Below are 20370 nucleotides of genomic sequence, written 5' to 3' on the forward strand. Positions count from 1 at the left end.
CATCTGAGTACTTCATCATTCTTTTTTTTAAGCATCTTTATTGGAGTATCATTGCTTTACAATGGTGTATTAGTTTCTGCTTTATAACAAAGTGAATCAGCTATACATATACATATATCCCCATATCTCCTCCCTCTTGCGTCTCCCTCCCTCCCACCCTCCCTATCCCACCCTTCTAGGTGGTCACAAAGCACCGAGCTGATCTCCCTGTGCTATGCAGCTGCTTCCCACTAGCTATCTGTTTTACATGTGGTAGTGTATATATGTCCATGCCATTCTCTCACTTAGTCCCAGCTACCCTTCCCCCTCCCTGTGTCCTCAAGTCCATTCTTTACATCTGTGTCTTTATTCCTGTCCTGCCCCTAAGTTATTCAGAACGTTTTCTTTTTTTTTTAGATTCCATATATATGTGTTAGCATACAGTATTTACTTTTCTCTTTCTGATATACATCACTCTGTATGACAGACTCTAGGTCCATCCACCTCACTACAAATAACTCAATTTCATTTCTTTTTATGGCTGAGTAATATTCCATTGTATATATGTGCCACATCTTCTTTATCCATTCATCTGTTAATGGACACTTAGGTTGTTCCCATGTCCTAGCTATTGTAAATAGAGCTGCAATGACATTGGGTTGCATGACTATTTTTGAATTATGGTTTTCTCAGGGTATATGCCCAGTAGTGGGGTTTCTGGATCATATGGTAGTTCTATTTTTAGTTTTTTAAGGAACCCCCATACTGTCTTCCATAGTGGCTGTATCAATCTACATTCCCACCAACAGTGCAAGAGTGTTCCCTTTTCTCCACACCTTCTCCAGCATTTATTGTTTGTAGATTTTTTGATGCTGGCCATTCTGAACGGTGTGAAGTGATACCTCACTGTAGTTTTGATTTGCATTTCTCTGATGATTAGTGATGTTCAGTGTCCTTTCATGTGTTTGTTGTCCATCTGTATGTCTTCTTTGGAGAAATGTCTATTTAAGTCTTCTGCCCATTTTTGGATTGGGTTGTTTGTTTTTCTGATATTGAGCTGCATGTGCTGCTTGTAAATTTTGGAGATTAATCCTTTGTCAGTTGCTTCATTTGCAAATATTTTCTCCTGTTTTGAGGGTTGTCTTTTCATCTTGTTTATGTTTTCCTTTGCTGTGCAAAGCTTTGAAGTTTCATGAGGTCCTATTTGTTTATTTTTGTTTTTATTTCCATTTCTCTAAGAGGTGGGTCAAAAAGGATCTTGCTATGATTTATGTAATAGGGTCTTCTGCCTATGTTTTCCTCTAAGAGTTTGATAGTGTCTGGCCTTACATTTAGGTCCTTAATCCATTTTAAGTTTATTTTTGTGTATGGTGTTAGGGAGTGATCTAATTTCATTCTTTTTCATGTAGCTGTCCAGTTTTCCCAGCACCACTTATTGAAGAGGCTGTCTTTTCTCCATTGTATATTCTTGCCTGCCTTATCAAAAATAAGGTGACCATATGTGCTTGGGTTTATCTCTGGGCTTTCTATCCTGTTCCATTGATCTATATTTCTGTTTTTGTGCCAGTACCATACTATCCTGATTACTGTAGCTTTGTAGTATAATCTGAAGTCCGGGAGCCTGATTCCTCTAGCTCCATTTTTCTTTCTCACAATGGCTTTTTCTATTCGGGGTCTTTTGTGTTTCCATACAAACTGTGAAATTTTTTGTTCTGGTTCTGTGAAAAATGCCAGTGGTAGTTTGATAGGGATTGCATTGAATCTGTAGATTGCTTTGGGTAGTATAACCATTTTCACAATGTTGATTCTTCCAATCCAAAAACATGGTATATCTCTCCATCTGTTTGTATCATCTTTAATTTCTTTCATCAGTGTCTTATAGTTTTCTGCATACAGGTCTTTTTTCTCCTCTACATAGGTTTTTTCCTAGGTATTTTATTCTTTTTGCTGCAATGGTAAATGGGAGTGTTTCCTTAAATTCTCTTTCAGATTTTTCATTGTTAGTGTATAGGAATGGAAGTGATTTCTGTGCATTAATTTTATATCCTGCTACTTTACCAAATTCATTGGTTAGCTCTAGTAGTTTTCTGGTAGCATCTTTAAGATTCTCTCTATATAGTATCATGCCATCTGCAAACAGTGACAGCTTTACTTCTTCATTTTCAATTTGGATTCCTTTTATTTATTTTTCTTCTCTGATGGCTAAAACTTCCAAAACTATGTTGAATAATCATGGTGAGAGTGGATAACCTTTTCTTGTTCCTGATCTTAGAGGAAATGGTTTCAGTTTTTCACCATTGAGAATGATGTTGGCTGTGGGTCATCGTTCTTTTATATACAATGTCCAACATGAAACCAAAAAAATGCCTAGATATGTGAAATGGCAAATTAACACACACACACACACACACAAAGCAGACAATAGGCACAGATCCATAGATGATGCAGTTCTGAATTCATCTGACAAAAATTCAGAAGCACTATTGCTAATATGACAATAAAATAAAGGTAAATGGACAATATGAAAAAATTTAGCGAGGAATTTGAAAAAATATGTAAAAATTCATATAGAATTGAATTCACATTCTAATGTGAAAAGCACAATAATTGAACTTAACTGAATAGTTTACATCAGAGTAAATACAATAAAACACAAGAAAGGAGCCTGAAGAAAGAGCCACACAAAGAATCTAAACTGAAGCAAAGAGATTGGATAAAGCCGAACAAAGCATAAGAGACATGGGTCACAGTTAATATATTTGTATATACCCAAAATATACCTAATATACCTGCAATTGGAGACCAGCAAAGACAACTGAGACAGAATAGGAAAGAAGCAGTATTTGAAGAGCAATTGATGAAGAAATTTGTAAAGCCATAAAGGATATCAACCCACTTTTAAAAAGATCAACAAAATGTAAGCAACATGATACAAAGAAAGCTATAGTCCAACTTGCAGACCATAGTCAAACTCTTGAAGTAAGACAAAAGGAAAGTCTTAAAAGCAAGTAAAACAGCAAAAATAAGATTTTCAACAAAACTACAAAAACTAAAGACAGTGGGATGACATCTTTAACATGCTGAGGGTGAAATTATGGCCATCTAAAATTCCAAAACCAATGAAAATATACGTAAAAATGAGGCATGATAAAATATATTTAGACAAATAAATATTGAGTGAATGTTTGACTAGGAGACCTGAACTATAAGAAATACTTCAGTTCTTCAGGCTAAGGAAAAGTTACTCCATATAGAAGTATGAAACTAGCGGAAGCAATGAAGTTCATAGAAAAACAACCTTAAAATATTGGCAAAAGAGGAAAATTTGATAATCTCAGTGAGCTCTGAATCTATTATGGAAACTATTTCTATAATTAACACATTTCTCACACACAAAAAAATCACAGGACAGATGGATTATCTGGTAAATTCTTCCAAAAACTTAAGGAGTAAATAAGACAAATCTTACACAAGCACTTTCAGAAAATGTACGCAAAAAAGAAAAAAACAAAAAAACAGAACACTTCCCAGTTTGTTGTGGGAAGGCAGCAAATATTGATGCCAAAATCTAACAAAAATATTAAAACAAAAGGAACTTATAGGGAATATTTACCATGAAATAGGTATGAGAAGTAGGCATAAATGTAATAACTATGTCTTTTGGAATTTATAATATATGTTGAAATAAAATGTATGACAACAAAGAATGAGAATGACTAAATAATGTTGAAATGTTTTAAGGTTTTTTCATTGTTGGAGAAGTGGTTAAAATACTATTTGAGGTGTAATAAGTCTGTAATAATATATTATAAATATTATAATTACAGTCCTTGTGTATTCAAAAAGGTGTAGCAGGTATTCTAATAAGCTGAAAAAATTAAAATAAATGATTCATCTAAAAGTAGAAAGGGAAAATAAAAATAATAAAATAGTACAGTATGAAAACAAAAGAGTCATACCCAAAATTTGTAAAGAACTCTTAGAAATCAGTTAGAAAAATACAGATAATCTATTTTTTTCCCATGGTCAAGTGACTTGAAAAGACACTTTTTATATTAGAGGATACCAAAAAACCAAATCATATGAAAATCATTAATCATTGGTAAAATGCAAATTAAAATGATGCTAAAATACCACTGCACTCCCACAGAATACCTAAGATTAAAATGACCAATAATACCAAGTGTTGCAGAAGTCGTGAAATAACTGCGACTCTCATATATTACTGGTAGGAATGTAAATCTGAGCAACTATATTGAAAAGCTGTTTGGAAATATCTACTAAGGCTAAATATTTATATACCCTATGACCCAACAATTTCACTCCTGGCTATATACTCAAGATCAATGAATGCTTAAATCCATCAAAAGACATGCACAAGAATATTTGATCAACATTATTTATCATAGCCCCAAATTAGAAGCAGATGAATTGTCCAATTACATCGACATAAATCAACAAATTGCTGCTAATTCGTAAAATGGAACACCTATATTGCAATTGACAGGATTCAGGATACACTACCAAAACTATGTCACCCTGGCAGAAAGAAATTTGAGATACATCAGGTACAGGAAGTATTTTCTGATCTTTCTGTGAAGCAGGTCATAAAACCCTCATATGAGAGGTTCCCTCCTTGTACCCCAGGAAAGGAGCATCCTTATCTCCAAATAGGAGTGAGGGATGCCAAGGGGAGTCTGAATGCCCAAGCCTTGCTATTTTTCCCAGTTTACTACATTTACCCCATTTCCTTTTTTGTCCTATCAAATTTTCTCTTTTTGTCCTATCACTATTTTCCAGTCCTCAACAAGCCTAGTATAAAAATGCTCAGCTTTAACCGCTTCTTCCTAACGAAGGCTACTGTGTCATGTAAAACTTCTATTAAAAAAATTTGTATGTTTTTCTGTTCTTAATCTGTTTTGTTTTTGTTTGTTTGTTTGTTTGTTTGTTAATCTGTTTTTTGTTACAGGGGCTCTAGCTGAGAATTTAAAAGGAAATGATATTTTTCCTCCCCTGCACAATAATAAAGAATGATCTATTGGTACACATAAGAATGTGATGAATGTTTAAAACATAATGTTGAATAAAAACAGCCATATGCAACAGGTTATATAGTGCATGACACTATTTCTGTGAATTTCATTAACAGGCAAAATGAATCTAGGTGAACTGAGGTCAGAATAGGAGTTACCTTTTGATTGCAGTTATTGACTCTGATGACAATGAGATTTCTGGGGTCCTTGTGATATATTTTTAATCTGAGTTGTATTTTTGTGTGTGGACCTATGGGGGAACACATTGAGCTGTATATTTAAGAGCTATACATTCTATTATGAGTAAATTATACATTAATATTAAGAAGGAGAATAATAAATAATAAATAAATGTAGTTTGGTTTAACAGATACCTACCTCTATGATGTAATGATTACACATTTAGGTATATAACCAGCAGATATGACTGGCTCTTTATACTAAGAGACATTTAAAATATTTTCGTACCAATGCTTTTTTTTATGTCCAGACACACGAAACTGTAGGATTGCCCACCAACAGAAGAATGAAAAGGTATGCTTCACTGATACAGTAGAATAAAACACAGCAATTAAATTAATAAACTGCTGCTACACCTATAGTGTCACAGACTGTGCTTAAGTTCATGTAAAGCTCCTCAGAAAAAAAGGTGAATCTGTGGTGAAGGAAGTCAAACTTGCGTTATCTTTGGGAGAAGAAAATGACTGAGGCATAAAAGAGGCTTCTGGGATGATGGTAGTGTTGTGTGTCATGATTGTGGTTGTCACGTGGCTGAGGTCAGGTTGAAACATTCTTGGAGTTGTACATTTATCATTTATGCACTTTTTAGTGCATAAATTAGTATGTAATTTTGTGTTCAGTTGTTAGGACTATGGTAATAAGGTACCACAGACTGGGTGGCTTAACAAAAATTATTGTGTCACAGTTCTAGAGGAGAGAAATCTGAATTCCAGATGTCAGCAAGGTTGGTTCCTTCTGAGGGCTGTGAGGGTTATCTGTTATATGGCTCTCTCCTAGCTGCCAGTGGTTTGCTGGCAATCCTTCATATGCCTTGGCTTGTAGGTGTATCAGTCCAATCCTTCACCTTCATGGAATTCTCCTTCTCTCTTCATACAGCCTTCATTCTGAACATGTCTGTCTCTGTGTTCAAATTTCCCCTTTTTATAAGGACACGAATTATATTAGATTAGGGCCCACCCAAATTACCTCATTTTACCTTGATTACCTCTGTGAAGATCCTATTTCCAAATAAGGTCACATTCTGAGGTACTAGGGGTTTGGGCTTCAACATATATTTTTGCAGAAACACAATTTAACCCATAGTAAATGTATACTTAAAAAAATAAATCTAGCAGAAAAAAGGAGTGCAAGAATAGAACCCAAATGAATATCAAGGAGGACTACAATAAGCCTTGATGATGTAAGACCTATTTCTAAACCAAATGTTAGAATGGCTTGAAACATGTTAGAATTGAAAACTGGAGTTTTAAGACACATTTAGGATCTTTCACCCTCTTCATTTTTCAGCTGAAACATTTAGGCTCAGCAAGATTACATGATTTAATTTCACGCATGTAAATAGTTAATGGGAATTCGGCCTAGAATACCCACCTACTCCCTCCCCAAGACAACCACAGCCTCAAATTTTAACAATTTTTCTCAAATTACTTCTAGAATATTAGTAAAATCACATTCCCTTAATCCTCTCTTGGTATATCTCTGTCCATATTTTTATAGTTTATGTAAAGAAAGCTAGATTAAGGGAACTTCATTGCAAAGGTGAAAACCAGAATGACATTTATGAAGATAGAACTCTCGTAACCATTTGGTATACACAAGGGTATCATACTAAATTGGATCAGAATGAGTTCCTTTTGGAAGTAAACCTTTCATAGACTGGGAAACTTTAAGGGAATCTTTCCTAGAATGTTTTAATAAAACGTTGGAGAATGAATTCTGCACAGCTGGCCAATGAAGGCAATCTAGATTGGTTACCAATAACAGGTTTTAAATGAATTTGCAATCCTCCACAGTTCTTTGAAAAAGGAGATGGAAATTGTGATGAATTAACAAATAATAATCTTTTCTAATCAGGGAGCCCTTACATTGGCAACACATGGTGACTAACATCATCCTTCTTTCTTCCTTCCTTTTCTTTCTTTCCTTTTTATTTTCTTTCTATGACATCAGTCTTATGCAGATAAATGATTAAAGGACTATGATTAAAACACATAACAGTTGAATGATATAAATCTTCTAGTCTTGTCAGAAACACATTAAGGCAATAAAAAAGAAATGGTAAGGAAAAATCTAGGTTAATGATGGAAAGGGTTAATTTTTGTATACCATGTAAAAATGACCTGGTCTTCCTGTCAGAACAGATAACTAAGATGCTGGTACTGACAGTTCTGTTCTTTATGACTAAACCAAGTGAGGGAACATTTAGCAGGTAGGTTGAGGGAAGAAAACCATTCACCTGCTAACACATGTAAAATTAATACTATCTACATCATTAACTAGGAAATGCATGTAAAACTACCTTTATGATATGGTAGAGTGTGGTGAATAGAAGCCTGATTCACCAGATGATATTGAGTTGTGTTGAATTCATCTTCAATCAATCCCTCTATGCTTTGGAATGCTTTCACTTATTTTCCTCAAGAGCAGTAGATGTTCAGTTTTGGTCTATCCTTGATTTTAGAAATTCATTTGCTGGGCTCTGTAATGTCAGGAAGATGGTCTAGGATAACTAGCCAAATAGTTAAACGTGTTCTCAACAGTAAGTTACTTGTACCTTTAATTGCCGTGACACCTATACCAAGCAGAGGCAGTTTCCTGAAGTGATCCAGGGCACAAGTAACTACACATTTGAGGCAAATTTCCATGTGAGTCTGTATCATTTTGGTGGATATTTAAATCCTCCCCATGCATATGAAGACCTAGTTAAAGAGATACAGGCTTTTGACATGTTAAAAAATGACTTCACAATGATAAACCACACCATGAACAATATAAATTTATTCTGTACCTCAGGAATGCAAAATAATAAAATTATTTAATATCTGCTCATTCTTGTTTAGAATGCCCTTTAATTTCAATCATAGATGAAGCCTGGGTCAGCTAGAAACCTGGATGATGGTTTCTGTCCTATAATATTGGTGGGTGACAGTATGTATATGTGGCTTTGTGTGCGTGTGTGTGCGTGTGTTGGTGAACGTGCAGTGATCTTGAAAATTAAGAAATTAGCTTTGAAGTAGTGGCATCAAGAAAATAATTTTCACACTTTAAAAAATTTTCAGTGGTATAATTGGTATACATCATGTCACCCCATAATAAAATGATTGACTCAGGATTTCTCATTGCACATCTAGTTATTCCACTGAACAGGTTTGGGCTTTTAGTTTACTTATAACCTCCACTTTTCTTCTCCCCTTCTTCTCCTGCTTCAGGGTCATTTTACATTACTTACCTCCCCAAATGTCCTTGTATCTTCCCCTACTCTTCTATTGCTCTTCTGGACCCGTCCAGCTGACTTGGCATGGATGTTTTCATAGACGTCTCCAACAGTAACTCTGGGGTTGTCTTGTAAGAAAGGTTGTTTTGCTTTTTCACCAGTTCTTTTTGGGTCCTTGGAGTGTTTTGACGTAGACATTTCACAAAAGCCATTTGATAATTTATAATGTTTGGCATGCACACTTCCTCTTTAGGGCCAAAAATTTTCCTGAGTCTTATTTGAGGTTATGTGCCTGTTTCCTTTTATTCCTGCACTTAACTCACCAGCTTTTAGTTTTAACTATCCTGTGAGGTCTAGTTTCAAGTTTGGACTAAGGCACGCATTAATTATAAATCTTATCTGGTCACTTTTGTTATGGCAGCTCAGAAAATGGAACTGGCCACATTTTGAGTTGAAGGTAAGGTTCAGGCACAGTGGAAGGGAGATATACAGAATTTTCTTAGGGGAAAAAGAACAGATGACTTCTTTACAGTTTAAGAGGCCAGAGAATGAATGTAGTAAGCCTTTCCTAAGTTCAGTATTCTATTTACAAAATCACAAGACTTTTATAAATTACCAGACTGCATTGCATAAACCAAATGTCACAGAACAGTGACCTTTCAAATTACCAGCACAACAGAAGCTGAGATCAGAAAGCTCAAAGTTAAAGCAAACACTGACAAGAAATCCGACAGAAATGACTTCCGTGTCTGGTCAACTTAACATAACATGACATATTGTAAAATGTGCTTGGCTTTTTAGGTAGAATAGCCTATAAAGGTTTAACTGCTTTTGAAAATATAATCTTTAATATAATCTGGAGATTTGTGGTATTTAGGTTATGTGGATAAAATATTTTCTAAGTCTGAAAGAGAGTGGAAAATTTACTATAAGGAAAACATTTAAAAGATGAAAAAGTTTAAGTGATGAAGGTGAAAATAGGGAGGAGTAGGTTGGGGTATAGATGGGAACAGAATTGGAGGTTTGAGGAAAGGGAAGTTAAATTGCAAGAAAAAATGGGAGCAGTTATATAAAGAGGTTTTTTATAAAAAAAGGTCTAATCTAAATATGTTATTACAAAGATAAATTTAAAAAAATACGTCATAAGGAATTTTGAATCAGAGTTCCAATTTTTAAATGTTATAAGCTTCTGTTGTTTTCCTATTTCCCATACATTTCTTTATAGGTTTTATTTGAATTGTATGAAAGTACAGATACCAGTTTTTTATAACGAAATTAAATTCATATATATGTACATATTAACATGTATTTATACATAGAGAATTTTTTGTTCTCTACTTAAGATATATTCTTTAGAGATATTTTATTAATGATGAAATGAGTGCACACTTTTTTCTACGCCTCATTTTTCTGGTTTGAAATTTTCTGTCAGCATTTGTATTTTTACCACCCAACATATATACCCATCAATAACACAAAATTGTAAAACAGTATCTTTTACCATGTCTATGTTTGAATAGATGACTAGAACATATGATAACTAATATGTTCTAAACACATATTTACTTCTTGTATATCTGTGTAAAAGATTGGAAACGGATGGAGGGAATATTTTAGAGATGTATCATTATATGTAGGATTTTGAAGCACATTCCATTGCTCTCATGTGTGAAGATTGTTGAATGTGATGAATATGTTTCTCTTTCACAACAAACATGTGTATGTAAGCCATCTATAGCGAGATTTTATTCTAAGTGTTTGAAAGGCTATTGCAACCATGGGATATTGCCAGACAGTTAGTAAAAGGCAAATTGAGTCTGTTGAGAGATTAATTCACCAGCTGAAAGAAATACATTTGCCTCAGAGTCATCAGATATTCTACCCACCAAATTCATCCTCTGAGATAGCATCCCTAATGAGCTTCCTAAACCAATTAAACATAAGCAGGAAGCATCAGTCATCAAAACTATTTTCAGCTAATCAGCTGACTGCACAAATTGCATGGTGCTGAGGAAAAAAGGAACACTCTAAAAGATGTTGAATTTTTTTTCTATTCTGTCCTTACTTTGTAGGCTTCTCAATTTTATGGATGCAGTGTCTTGCACAGAACACTGTAAATGAGTGCAGTGCTTTATAGTATATAAAATGCTTTCCTTTGGATTATTATTCAATAGAATAAAATGAGCTTTAATGGGCTTAAGTGATTGGCTTAAAGGCACACAATTAATATGTGGCTGGGACTCAAAATCATGCCCTTTCCTATGTTGTAATAGTTCTGTAAATATGTATGTACTGATCGACTTTCTACCCTCCATGACAGGGGAATCGGTTGAAATGTTCAAAGTGTCCTCATCTTTACATATGGACAAACTCAGAGCCAAGGCAGGATGAGGATGAAGGGAGACATTTTTACTCTGGTATGGGTTTCCTCCTTCAAAGACAGAATTAAGTTAGTGATATCATGTCATGTTGTTTATAATGATAATAGTGATAAAGAAGAGAACATAAAACAAGCATAAGCAAAATTATAAACATATAAATTCACACAATTTCTGTAAGAAAACCAAATTGCTGTGTAGTGGAATTTGGGTGCTGGGGGGTGCTGCTTTAGATATAATTTTTTTTAATTAGTATATTTTATGGGACCTTGACTGGAGGCTAAATTTGAACTTTTCATTATGGACTCATTTCCAAAGTATGTCAATGGTTGTTGTGTGAGGGGAGGGGCTAATTTGCTTATGTTAATTTGGAAAATGTAAGGTGAATCTCAACTAAACAGATTACTTACTGTAAGATTCCCCATGAGCCTTTAGTTCCTAGATCTCAAGAAGGGGACATAGTATGAATTTCCCAAACATTTCATCCCAGGACTTCTTTCTGTGACTCAACTATCCAGATTGATATTTCTCTGCTGGATACATGTTGAAACCAGTATAGTGTCACAAAAAGCACTAAGGCAGAGAAATGACATGGTGAAAATACTGATTTGAGGAAAATAATATAGTGGTAGTAGGCAGGAGAGACCAGTGTCCCCCACAATGAGGGAGTCGGGGAGATAAGTTGTAATGATACCTGAATAGTGGAGGTGAGTTGTTCTATTTTAAGATGCAAAGTAGTAGAGTACATTTTATATCTAACTACTGCTTACTGGTGAGCTAAAGAGTAACAAGGGCTGCAAATAAAGACTTGAGTGTGCTCTGTATACAGGTGAGAGCACAATCTGTTAGGATGGGTTCCCAGAAAGAGACTAAAAAGAAAGAACAGGGGATTTACATTATTAACTGAAACATTTTTACTGTTTTGGAAGTGAGGAGAAAGATGATCAAACTAAGAAGAAATCAGAATAGTTTAGTCCCAACGAAGTGGCATTTTGAATAAGGGTTTAACTGCAAAAAGCTCATTGTTTTTGTTGATTAGAAATTTATTGGGAATTTTCACAAATTAAGTTTTAATATAATTGTGAGAATGAAAATGAACTTTTGTGGATGTATGATGATTGAGAAGTAAGATAGGGAGTATTTAAAACAGAATCCTCATGCAGAGGAGATGCAGATGGAGATGTTGACTCTACCAGAGAGAGATGGGATCACTGGGGACCGGGAAGCATGGATCAGATGGGATCGTGGATATATTTGGATAAGCTGATCATTCGTGAAACTCCTTTTGCCATGTAATGCAATGGATGTGACAGTGACATATTCACAGTCCCAGGGATTTGAGTAAGAAGTCTTGGGGCCCATTTTATAATCCTGCTGCACCACAGATAGTTTAAATTAAAATATGGTTTTATATAGTATTATTTCTTAAAAATATGTTTGTGTGCCTTAGCTGTTTCTTGGAGTGTCACTGAAGTGATGGAGAAGATAAAAGTAGTAAATATATTAATTTTTTTAAAAAATATTTTTTCTCTAGTGTCATCTATTATTTTTACAAGTCACTATAAACTAATGAATCATTCTCTGATAATTAATGCATTTAATTGCTTTCAACCAAAACCAGTTACCTAAAACAGTAAGTTTTGTTTTACATGTGCTATCTTTCTTTTTGCATTTCTGAGTTCACATTCACTGAGCTGGATCTTCATGACTTATACATTGTTGGTGCTGTTTGTGAGATTCTTTCTTGTTCTGACTAAGGTCCCAGTAAAATATTGGAAGAATACTTAGGAAAGTAAGGGGGAAATAAAGTTGAAATGGGAAAACGTTGGGAAAAAGTGTCAGTGACAAAAGGAATAACACATCATCAGAGGGTTTGGCTTTTATTGTACGTGTAAGCTACGACTTCGAAAAATTTTAATGTAAATCATGTAATTGAATTCTTTATCAAATCAGTTTTCAATTATTGTGTTCTGAGTGTTTAAGCAATATTGCAATAGAATATATAATAACAAAGATAATAATTAGCAAAATATATTAATTTTTAATGTGGCAACACCATGCAGTATAGTTTAGGTATTTTTCTCATAATAAGAACAATGATCCAGGTATATTATTGTCTTTATTTTAGTTATGAAAGAGCTGAGTTATTCAGGGACTTGCCCAATGTCCAATGTCATATGATTAATATATGTCAGAATCAGGATTTAATTCTTGGTATGTTGGACCTCTGAGTCCCAGCCCTTTATGATTATGTTAAATAACAAATGATAAATGGTATTATTGTATTAAAATTTATAGAACATTTAAATATAATTTTTATAATATAATGACATTTATTTTTCCTATCCTTTTTCAGATTTTTGAATTTTTATATGCTTTATTACATATCTGTATTTCCCCATTGCCACACCCCACTACAGGAAGTAGCATACATATCAGTGCATTAAACACAATAAGAAGTTTGGTTTAACTTAATCCCAAATTCACTTGACCATGGAAGAAGCCTTCTTTTAAAATTTAACACCTATTAACACTTGGGAAATGCTGATCAATAGAAATAAATCCTGATCAGAATTTTTAAATTATTGTCAAATTGTTTTAACATTTCACTTTTGTCAAGGAAAATAAATTTTAAGAAAATACATTTCAGAATTCGTGACCTAATTTTATTTTTAATTTTGAAAGTTTATCAATTGTCAAAGTCCAGGTGCTTAATCTTAGTGTTCTTTATATGCTAAACATATTTGTCTTACGTGTACCGAGGATAGATTGCTCTTTTTTTTTTCAATATAGAATGCCATCGTTGAGTTGTGTGTTTGATTATTGTCTGCTAATTAATACTGTTATCTGGAAAATCTCTAAGAAATAACAACCCTAATACTTTCATAAAACACCCTGAAAATTTGAATGCCCATTAACTGTTCAGCTGCAATATATTTCATTCACAATATGGCAGGGCCCTCTAGTGCTCACGCTTGGTCACGTGTCCTCCAAAACTGCCTTAGAGGGGTAAATGTCACATATTGGATCATTTTACTCAGTCTTAGCTTTAAGTGAAATAGTTTATTATTCATAACATCACCTTTTGGAAAAGGAGTTTAGGCGTGTCCAATATTATTCAAAAAAATTATTTTCCCCATGCTATAGGGGGAAATGTCTAGTCCATCTATTTTGCTCATAAAAGTAAATGAAATACTTGAGAACCAAGAACAAAAAGTTGGTTAAATTTCTTAAGTAATTCGTATAAATGGAAGTAGAACCTAAGTCTTTTGTTCCAAGGTTCAGTTCTGTGCCATGTACATTGGTCTAAGTATTTAATCCATGAAGTTTAAATAAAACTATAAACGTACATGTCCAGAATTCTATATTCCTTTCACTGAATCTTTTCTGGAAGAATAGCACTCTTCTTTTTGGGAAATTTTGGACTGTCGGTTTACAAAACAGTACAATATTATCAGGCGATACACTGCAGAAGGGGTTGTGTTGTACTGGAGTTTGATTTACCCTGCTTAAACAGCGGATTCTCTAACCAAAGTATCCATGAGCATGAAGATCTGGTTTTATTTATTTTCCAAAGCTGTATCACAGAGCTAATAGGCAGACTGTAGCTCTTTACAGCTGTAAGATCTTGCCCATTATTTATTATTATTTCAGTAGTTTTTGATCTTTCTTGCATACTTGATGTGGTAAGGTGTCTACATCAAAACACTGGATCCACATAAGAAAATAGTTCTAATTTCTACATATTGTTGAATAGCATTCTTAAATGATTTGAATTTTCTATTAATAAATGTGTTTGGTATTCATATTTAGCTGTTACAGGGTAGGTCACCCAAACCCAGCAAGTGGGAACTTCACATGGGCAGTGGTGGCGACATGGCTGAACCGGTCAGTGGGGACTGTGATGATGAAGATGGTTGCAGGGGATCAGGAAGTGGAGAAGTCAAGAGGACACTGAAAATCACAGACTGTAAGTGTATGATTCTAACACCACTTCTGAAGCATGGATTTGGAGACATAATTAAGGAAAATTATTATTATGAATATAAAGAAATAATGGTAGTGAATTCAGAAAAATGTAAGAGGAATTGGAAGTGAAAATAAACCCTTTTTTTTTTTTAGTTATTCAGGACATGCATTCTTGGGGTTTTTGTTTCTTTTTAACTAATGACTTTAAATGGAAATGATATTTTTCTGTGAAAAACTAGTGAATGACCATCAATTCTGAGAATTCATAGTTTTAAAGTGGGATAGTCTGTAGGTTGTGAGATAGCTAGTATGGTGGGCAGTAAATGTATCTTGGTGAAACCAGGATGTGTGAGCCCTACTAAATACTAACATTCTGCAATTGTATTATATTATCATGCCATTAGATAAATTTTATTAGGTTTTCATATTCAAATTACAAAGAAACTGGTTAAATATATGGTTAGTTATGGTGAGAAACTACTTGGGTTTAACTCCTATGAACTGGTTCTTCCAAAAAGATCTCACCAATTATTCACATTGTTTTGATCATGTGGGTTTAAAAACCATTTCTGGTATTGCTGGACTGGTCACTATTACAAATGATAAAACTACCAAATAATGACAACCAAAAATATCACCAGATGAATTTCCTTTCCTTGTCTTCACATACAAAATGAGGAAGGTAGGCTCTTCATTGTTATGTGCATGTATATGTTCACACAGGCAAGACAACCAAAGTTATCAACTGAGAAAGAAGTGTGAAAGTTAAGGTACCCAGAGCAGCTAACTTTCAACTATTCACTTAATTCAGGTCATACCAAAGGGAATTACTTTATAAAGTAATCTTCTGGACCTGTGCAGCCCTATCTGGAGGCTGGTCTGATAGTCTCCCTCTAAATCATAAAGGGCTGCTTTGGACCTGTTAGAAATGTCTTTTCATGACTTTGGTGGTAGAAGAATTCATTTACTCTTCAGGTCTCTTGTAGTAAATTTAGAACACTACCAATGCTTCAAGTATCAATACCCCATTCCTTCTAGGATCTTGTTTTGTAAGGCAAATATATTGGTTAAAGGAATGGAAGCTGGAGGAGGTACAAAATCAAGACAATATAAAGGTACATGTTTTCCTGTTAGAAACAGTAATAAATTTAACATAGAAAGTAAATAGACAGGGTTTAATACACTGGAGTAGCAATTGAACAAAGGACCACAAAATTCTTTGATGTATTAACACAATTTTCTAGTGAAGATTACACATCTTCTGCTAATGTAGGAGCAGTAGGGATATGTGCTCTTATTATTGGTACTAATATCATTTATCAGATTGATTTCTCTTGTTTTTCTATCTTTTGTTGTTTAGGCCAAAAAAAATAAAGGAAGATAAAGCAAATGGAAAAGGGTTTTCATTAGCAAAATAACATTTTTACTAAGAGTTAAAATGCCTTCCATTGTATTTTGGAATTATGATACATATCTATTAGGATAATATTAAATAATCTTTTATTTTCACTTGATCTTGAGTATTTATATGTACCATAATTTCCTTTCCATTTGAATATTAGCAGGGTTTTAAGGCATTAAAAATTATTATCCAAACACCTTAGGTTACAATTTTTTCTGTAAATTGCGTGTGTGTGTGTGTGTGTAGAATTAGCATTTTAATAGGGATTTTTCACTCCTGAAGTTATTTATAAGCTCAAGAACTTTCTATGTATTAATAGATAACTCTTTCGGCTTATTTCACAAGAAGAGTAGAGACGGTGGAGGATATTCAACTACTAATAGTTTTCTTACAAAACCATGCTTGTCAAGGTGACAAGAATGAATTTTTTACTTTAAAACTGTGTTTTCAATTACTGCTGAAATGGACAGGTATGGTACAAGCAACTATCCATCAGAATTGGGGAAATGTAAGAAATAGATGGTTTTCAGCAACTGCAGGTAAACAATAAAAAAAAAACCACATCTGCTGTAAGTGGGTTACCTATCATGTTTCTAAGGGTTTATAGCTGTTGCCTTTCAATTTTTAATAAGTGGTTAGGAACCTACTGTGGATAGCCTGCTGAAATAAAGAGGGACATGGCAAGTAGCAAAGCATAGGTCACATTTCTATTTTTATAAAGCACTGTAATAGTTTACCTGTGTTTGGCTGGTTAGATATATTGCTAAAGCATTTTATGATATCGTTTTAGGTGGTCTTAATGACTTAAAAATATTGTGCTCTAAAAAGTTTATCAAGGTGTCATTTGTGTTAAAAATTTGAAATGCATCATTATTTCTTCCTTACACTTATGTTTATTCTTTATAAAATACAAGTAGAACATAGTTCATTTGTCAGTTCAAAATGTCTGATTAAAAATAGTTATACATGTATGTTTTTATTTATAGCCATATATAGTTAAAAGGAATAATAGTAATACTGTGTCTTATAAATTTAATGATTTTGCTCCATTTATGCAAATGTTCAAAGTCGATAAATATCTTACTGACCAACACTTGAACTGATTTTCTGTTTCTGTTTTGGTTAATGTTTATTTCAGACAAGAGGGATTTATATATTTCAGTGTGCAATGTTTTACCACCAAATTATTTATGTACCCCTTAGGTATCATTTTGTTTTTGTCAACGATGTTATCAAATGATTTACAAATATTTAGCTTTTAAAACTATCTCTATTTATATCATACCTGTTGGATATGCTTAAATGTGAACTGATGTATTTATAATAAAAAACATCTGTACTATGTACTGTTCACTCTTAGGAAACTGAAAATACTTTCTTACTTTAGTAGAGTGGTTTAAAAATCCTAATATTACAGAAAATTTTTTCTATATTTTTATTGCATCGAATTTGGCTCATAAATGTAGGTATGGTTATTTCACTAGTACCTTGGAATAGCAGGGTTGGAATGGCTTTGAACTTTCATTTCCCCTCATCCTGGACACTTGCCATCCTTTCAAAGTAGCTAAGGGATGGTAGGTTTTAAACGCCAGTGGAAGAAACAAGTTCTGTTCTTGTAGCCATGCAGAGCAAAACTACTCTCACTACCATCAATACTTTTCAACTATTTGACTATTCTAATATCCCCAAATTCTGTTATCTTCAACTGTTATAAAACAAACCAAAGTGCCACTAAAGAGAGGCCACAGCAAAACTATCCACATGTAGTTTTGAAAATCTGCAGTAGCACTGCTTGCAATTCTTATGTGATGTTATAATTTAAATTGCAGTAACTCCACTTTTAACTAAAAGAATATATAATCCATGAGCAAATTTATTTTGGTAAGATGGTTCACAGTAATAATCTCAGACAAAATGAATTTGATCACAAGTTGGTTCAGACACCACACATTCAAAAATAATAGGGTGATTTTAAGTCTTCAGATTGTGTGAGATAATCTCTGTCTATTGTCATATTCATCATTGGTTGTACAATACTATGTAGCATTTTAGCAGTTTTAAACATAATTTTATTTTAACTGAGAAGCCTGTAAATGACAACAGAGGTTTTTAAGAATGTGTTCAAATGACTTTTTCCCCGATAGTGTTTTTAACATACCTCTGCAGAGCAGTCATGAAATGGGTCCCAATGCAGCACTCTGAGTCCTATGCCCTCCTGAATCGCCATCCGGAATGCATGCTAGGAGGCCCCTGAAAGTCTGTCCTGAAAGACACTGAAAGTCTTTCCTGGGAAGGGCTGTTTACCATTCGTTTCTTCTTATCTCCCTGGCTGCTCTTCCTCTTTTATAAGTTCTCATCCTCATCTCAAATTCTAAATATTTGAGAAAGCCAGGACTCAGTCTCAAACTTTTATCATCTCTATTCTCACCTACTTTCTGTCCCACAAGCCACTTACTGCACCATAATAGCAATAATAATATGATAGATAGCCTTTTCCAGCTATAGAGAATTCCCCTATGTGTTACATCAGGAAGTAAGCTGATGAGAACAGAAAGTATTTAATTTAAATGAGATTTATTTGGAAATAAAAGGATAATACATTGGAATATTAAGTTACTAGATCTAGAAAAAATTTTTGGTTGATCTTTGATAGACTAAAATAAATAGAACTATTGTTTATATTGTGCTTTGGATTTGTCACTTAGTAATGAACCTTAGATCAGCCTCTAACAAATGTATCTATAGTGTGATACTAACAGTGACCTTGGAAGAGAATAGTGTATTCCATGTGCATAGTAAAATGAAAATGTTACTTTGTTATCCACTGAAAAATAAAAGGTGCTGATTTATTTAATAATGCAGGATTATAGAGCAAGTGGATATTCTTGGCTTCCTCAAACTTATTTTCACCATAAATCACCTTTATTTCAAAATCTCAGCTAGACATGGAGGTTAAGGAAGAACTCAAAAAGAAAAAAAGTACTACAAGTTGCATTTTCTTTAGATAATGAAATCTTTATTTTCCAGAACAACTAAAACTATGTAATTATTCATTTTGTACAAATCATTTTGTAATAGTTTACGTTCTCTAGTTGGTGATTTTTTCTTTCCAATATAAATTATGTAAAACATATAATGCAAGCATGTAATATTTGTTTACATTAATAACAGTTCCAAATATATATATTAAAGTAGTTTCTAAAATTCAAGTTTCATCCAATTTGATTAAAATAATGTATTCAGCTTATTTTGCTAAGTGTTGATAAATAGACCATTAATAAATTATCCCAAATGTAAGAAAGTGTACTGAAAATAACTAAACAGCTATCATTACTTTATTCAGTTAAGCTAAAAATAAATCATCTTTATAAATGTACTTAGACTCTTCCCTTTGTGACACAGTGAAAGTAATCTTGAATAATGACTGAACACTTTTTTTGTTTGTGTGTGGTACACGGGCCTCTCACTGTTGTGGCCTCTCCCGTTGTGGAGCACAGGCTCAATGGCCATGGATCACGGGCCCAGCCGCTCCGCGGCATGTGGGATCTTCCCGGACCGGGGCACGAACCCATGTCCCCTGCATCGGCAGGCAAACTCTCAACCACTGCCCCACCAGGGAAGCTCTGAACACTTTGATCTATGTTTTGCAAGTGTCTAATACTGAAGGGTCATGATAAAACCAGAGAAATGCACAAGGAAACACTTCCTGATCCTGTTCAATGTTCAAAGTTGTGAACACTTTGAAATTGTCATCTACCACAGTTTTTACACTACTTATGAAAATTATACTAAAGACAAATAAATATATATCTAAGATAAATATATTTTAATTAGTATATGATCATTATGAATATTATTCTGATTATACATTTCCATTTTGGTTTCTAAATAATTGAGACTCATGCTACCTGCTTGATGTTTTGTTAACAAGATTGTGTAATAGAATCTGGATACATAATGAATCATCTAAAATCATCTCTCATCCTCTTTACTAGCTATATATCACAATTATGGATTAAATAATAGAACTGAAATAAAAGAATTTGTCCTTGAATGCCTAAGGAATGATTTTCATTGCTTTGGCTTAGACACAGAACTGATGTTAAATCACTGAGGTGAGGAGAGGAGACATTAATTAAAGCTTAAGGAGCCTCC

At 33.7% G+C, this 20370-nt stretch overlaps 1 protein-coding gene across 1 annotated transcript in view; it reads left to right on the forward strand.

Annotated features, from left to right (window-relative positions):
• Window positions 1–20370, forward strand: part of GPC5 (glypican 5) — a 1328413-nt gene that overhangs the window by 646429 nt on the left and 661614 nt on the right. The window contains exon 7 of the mRNA XM_060080202.1: window positions 14658–14814. Within this exon, the coding sequence (XP_059936185.1) occupies window positions 14658–14814 (157 nt within the window). The remainder of the gene's footprint in view (window positions 1–14657; window positions 14815–20370) is intronic.

Source organism: Mesoplodon densirostris, chromosome 17 (genome assembly GCF_025265405.1).
Source record: "Mesoplodon densirostris isolate mMesDen1 chromosome 17, mMesDen1 primary haplotype, whole genome shotgun sequence".
In the NCBI taxonomy this organism is placed as follows: domain Eukaryota; kingdom Metazoa; phylum Chordata; class Mammalia; order Artiodactyla; family Ziphiidae; genus Mesoplodon; species Mesoplodon densirostris.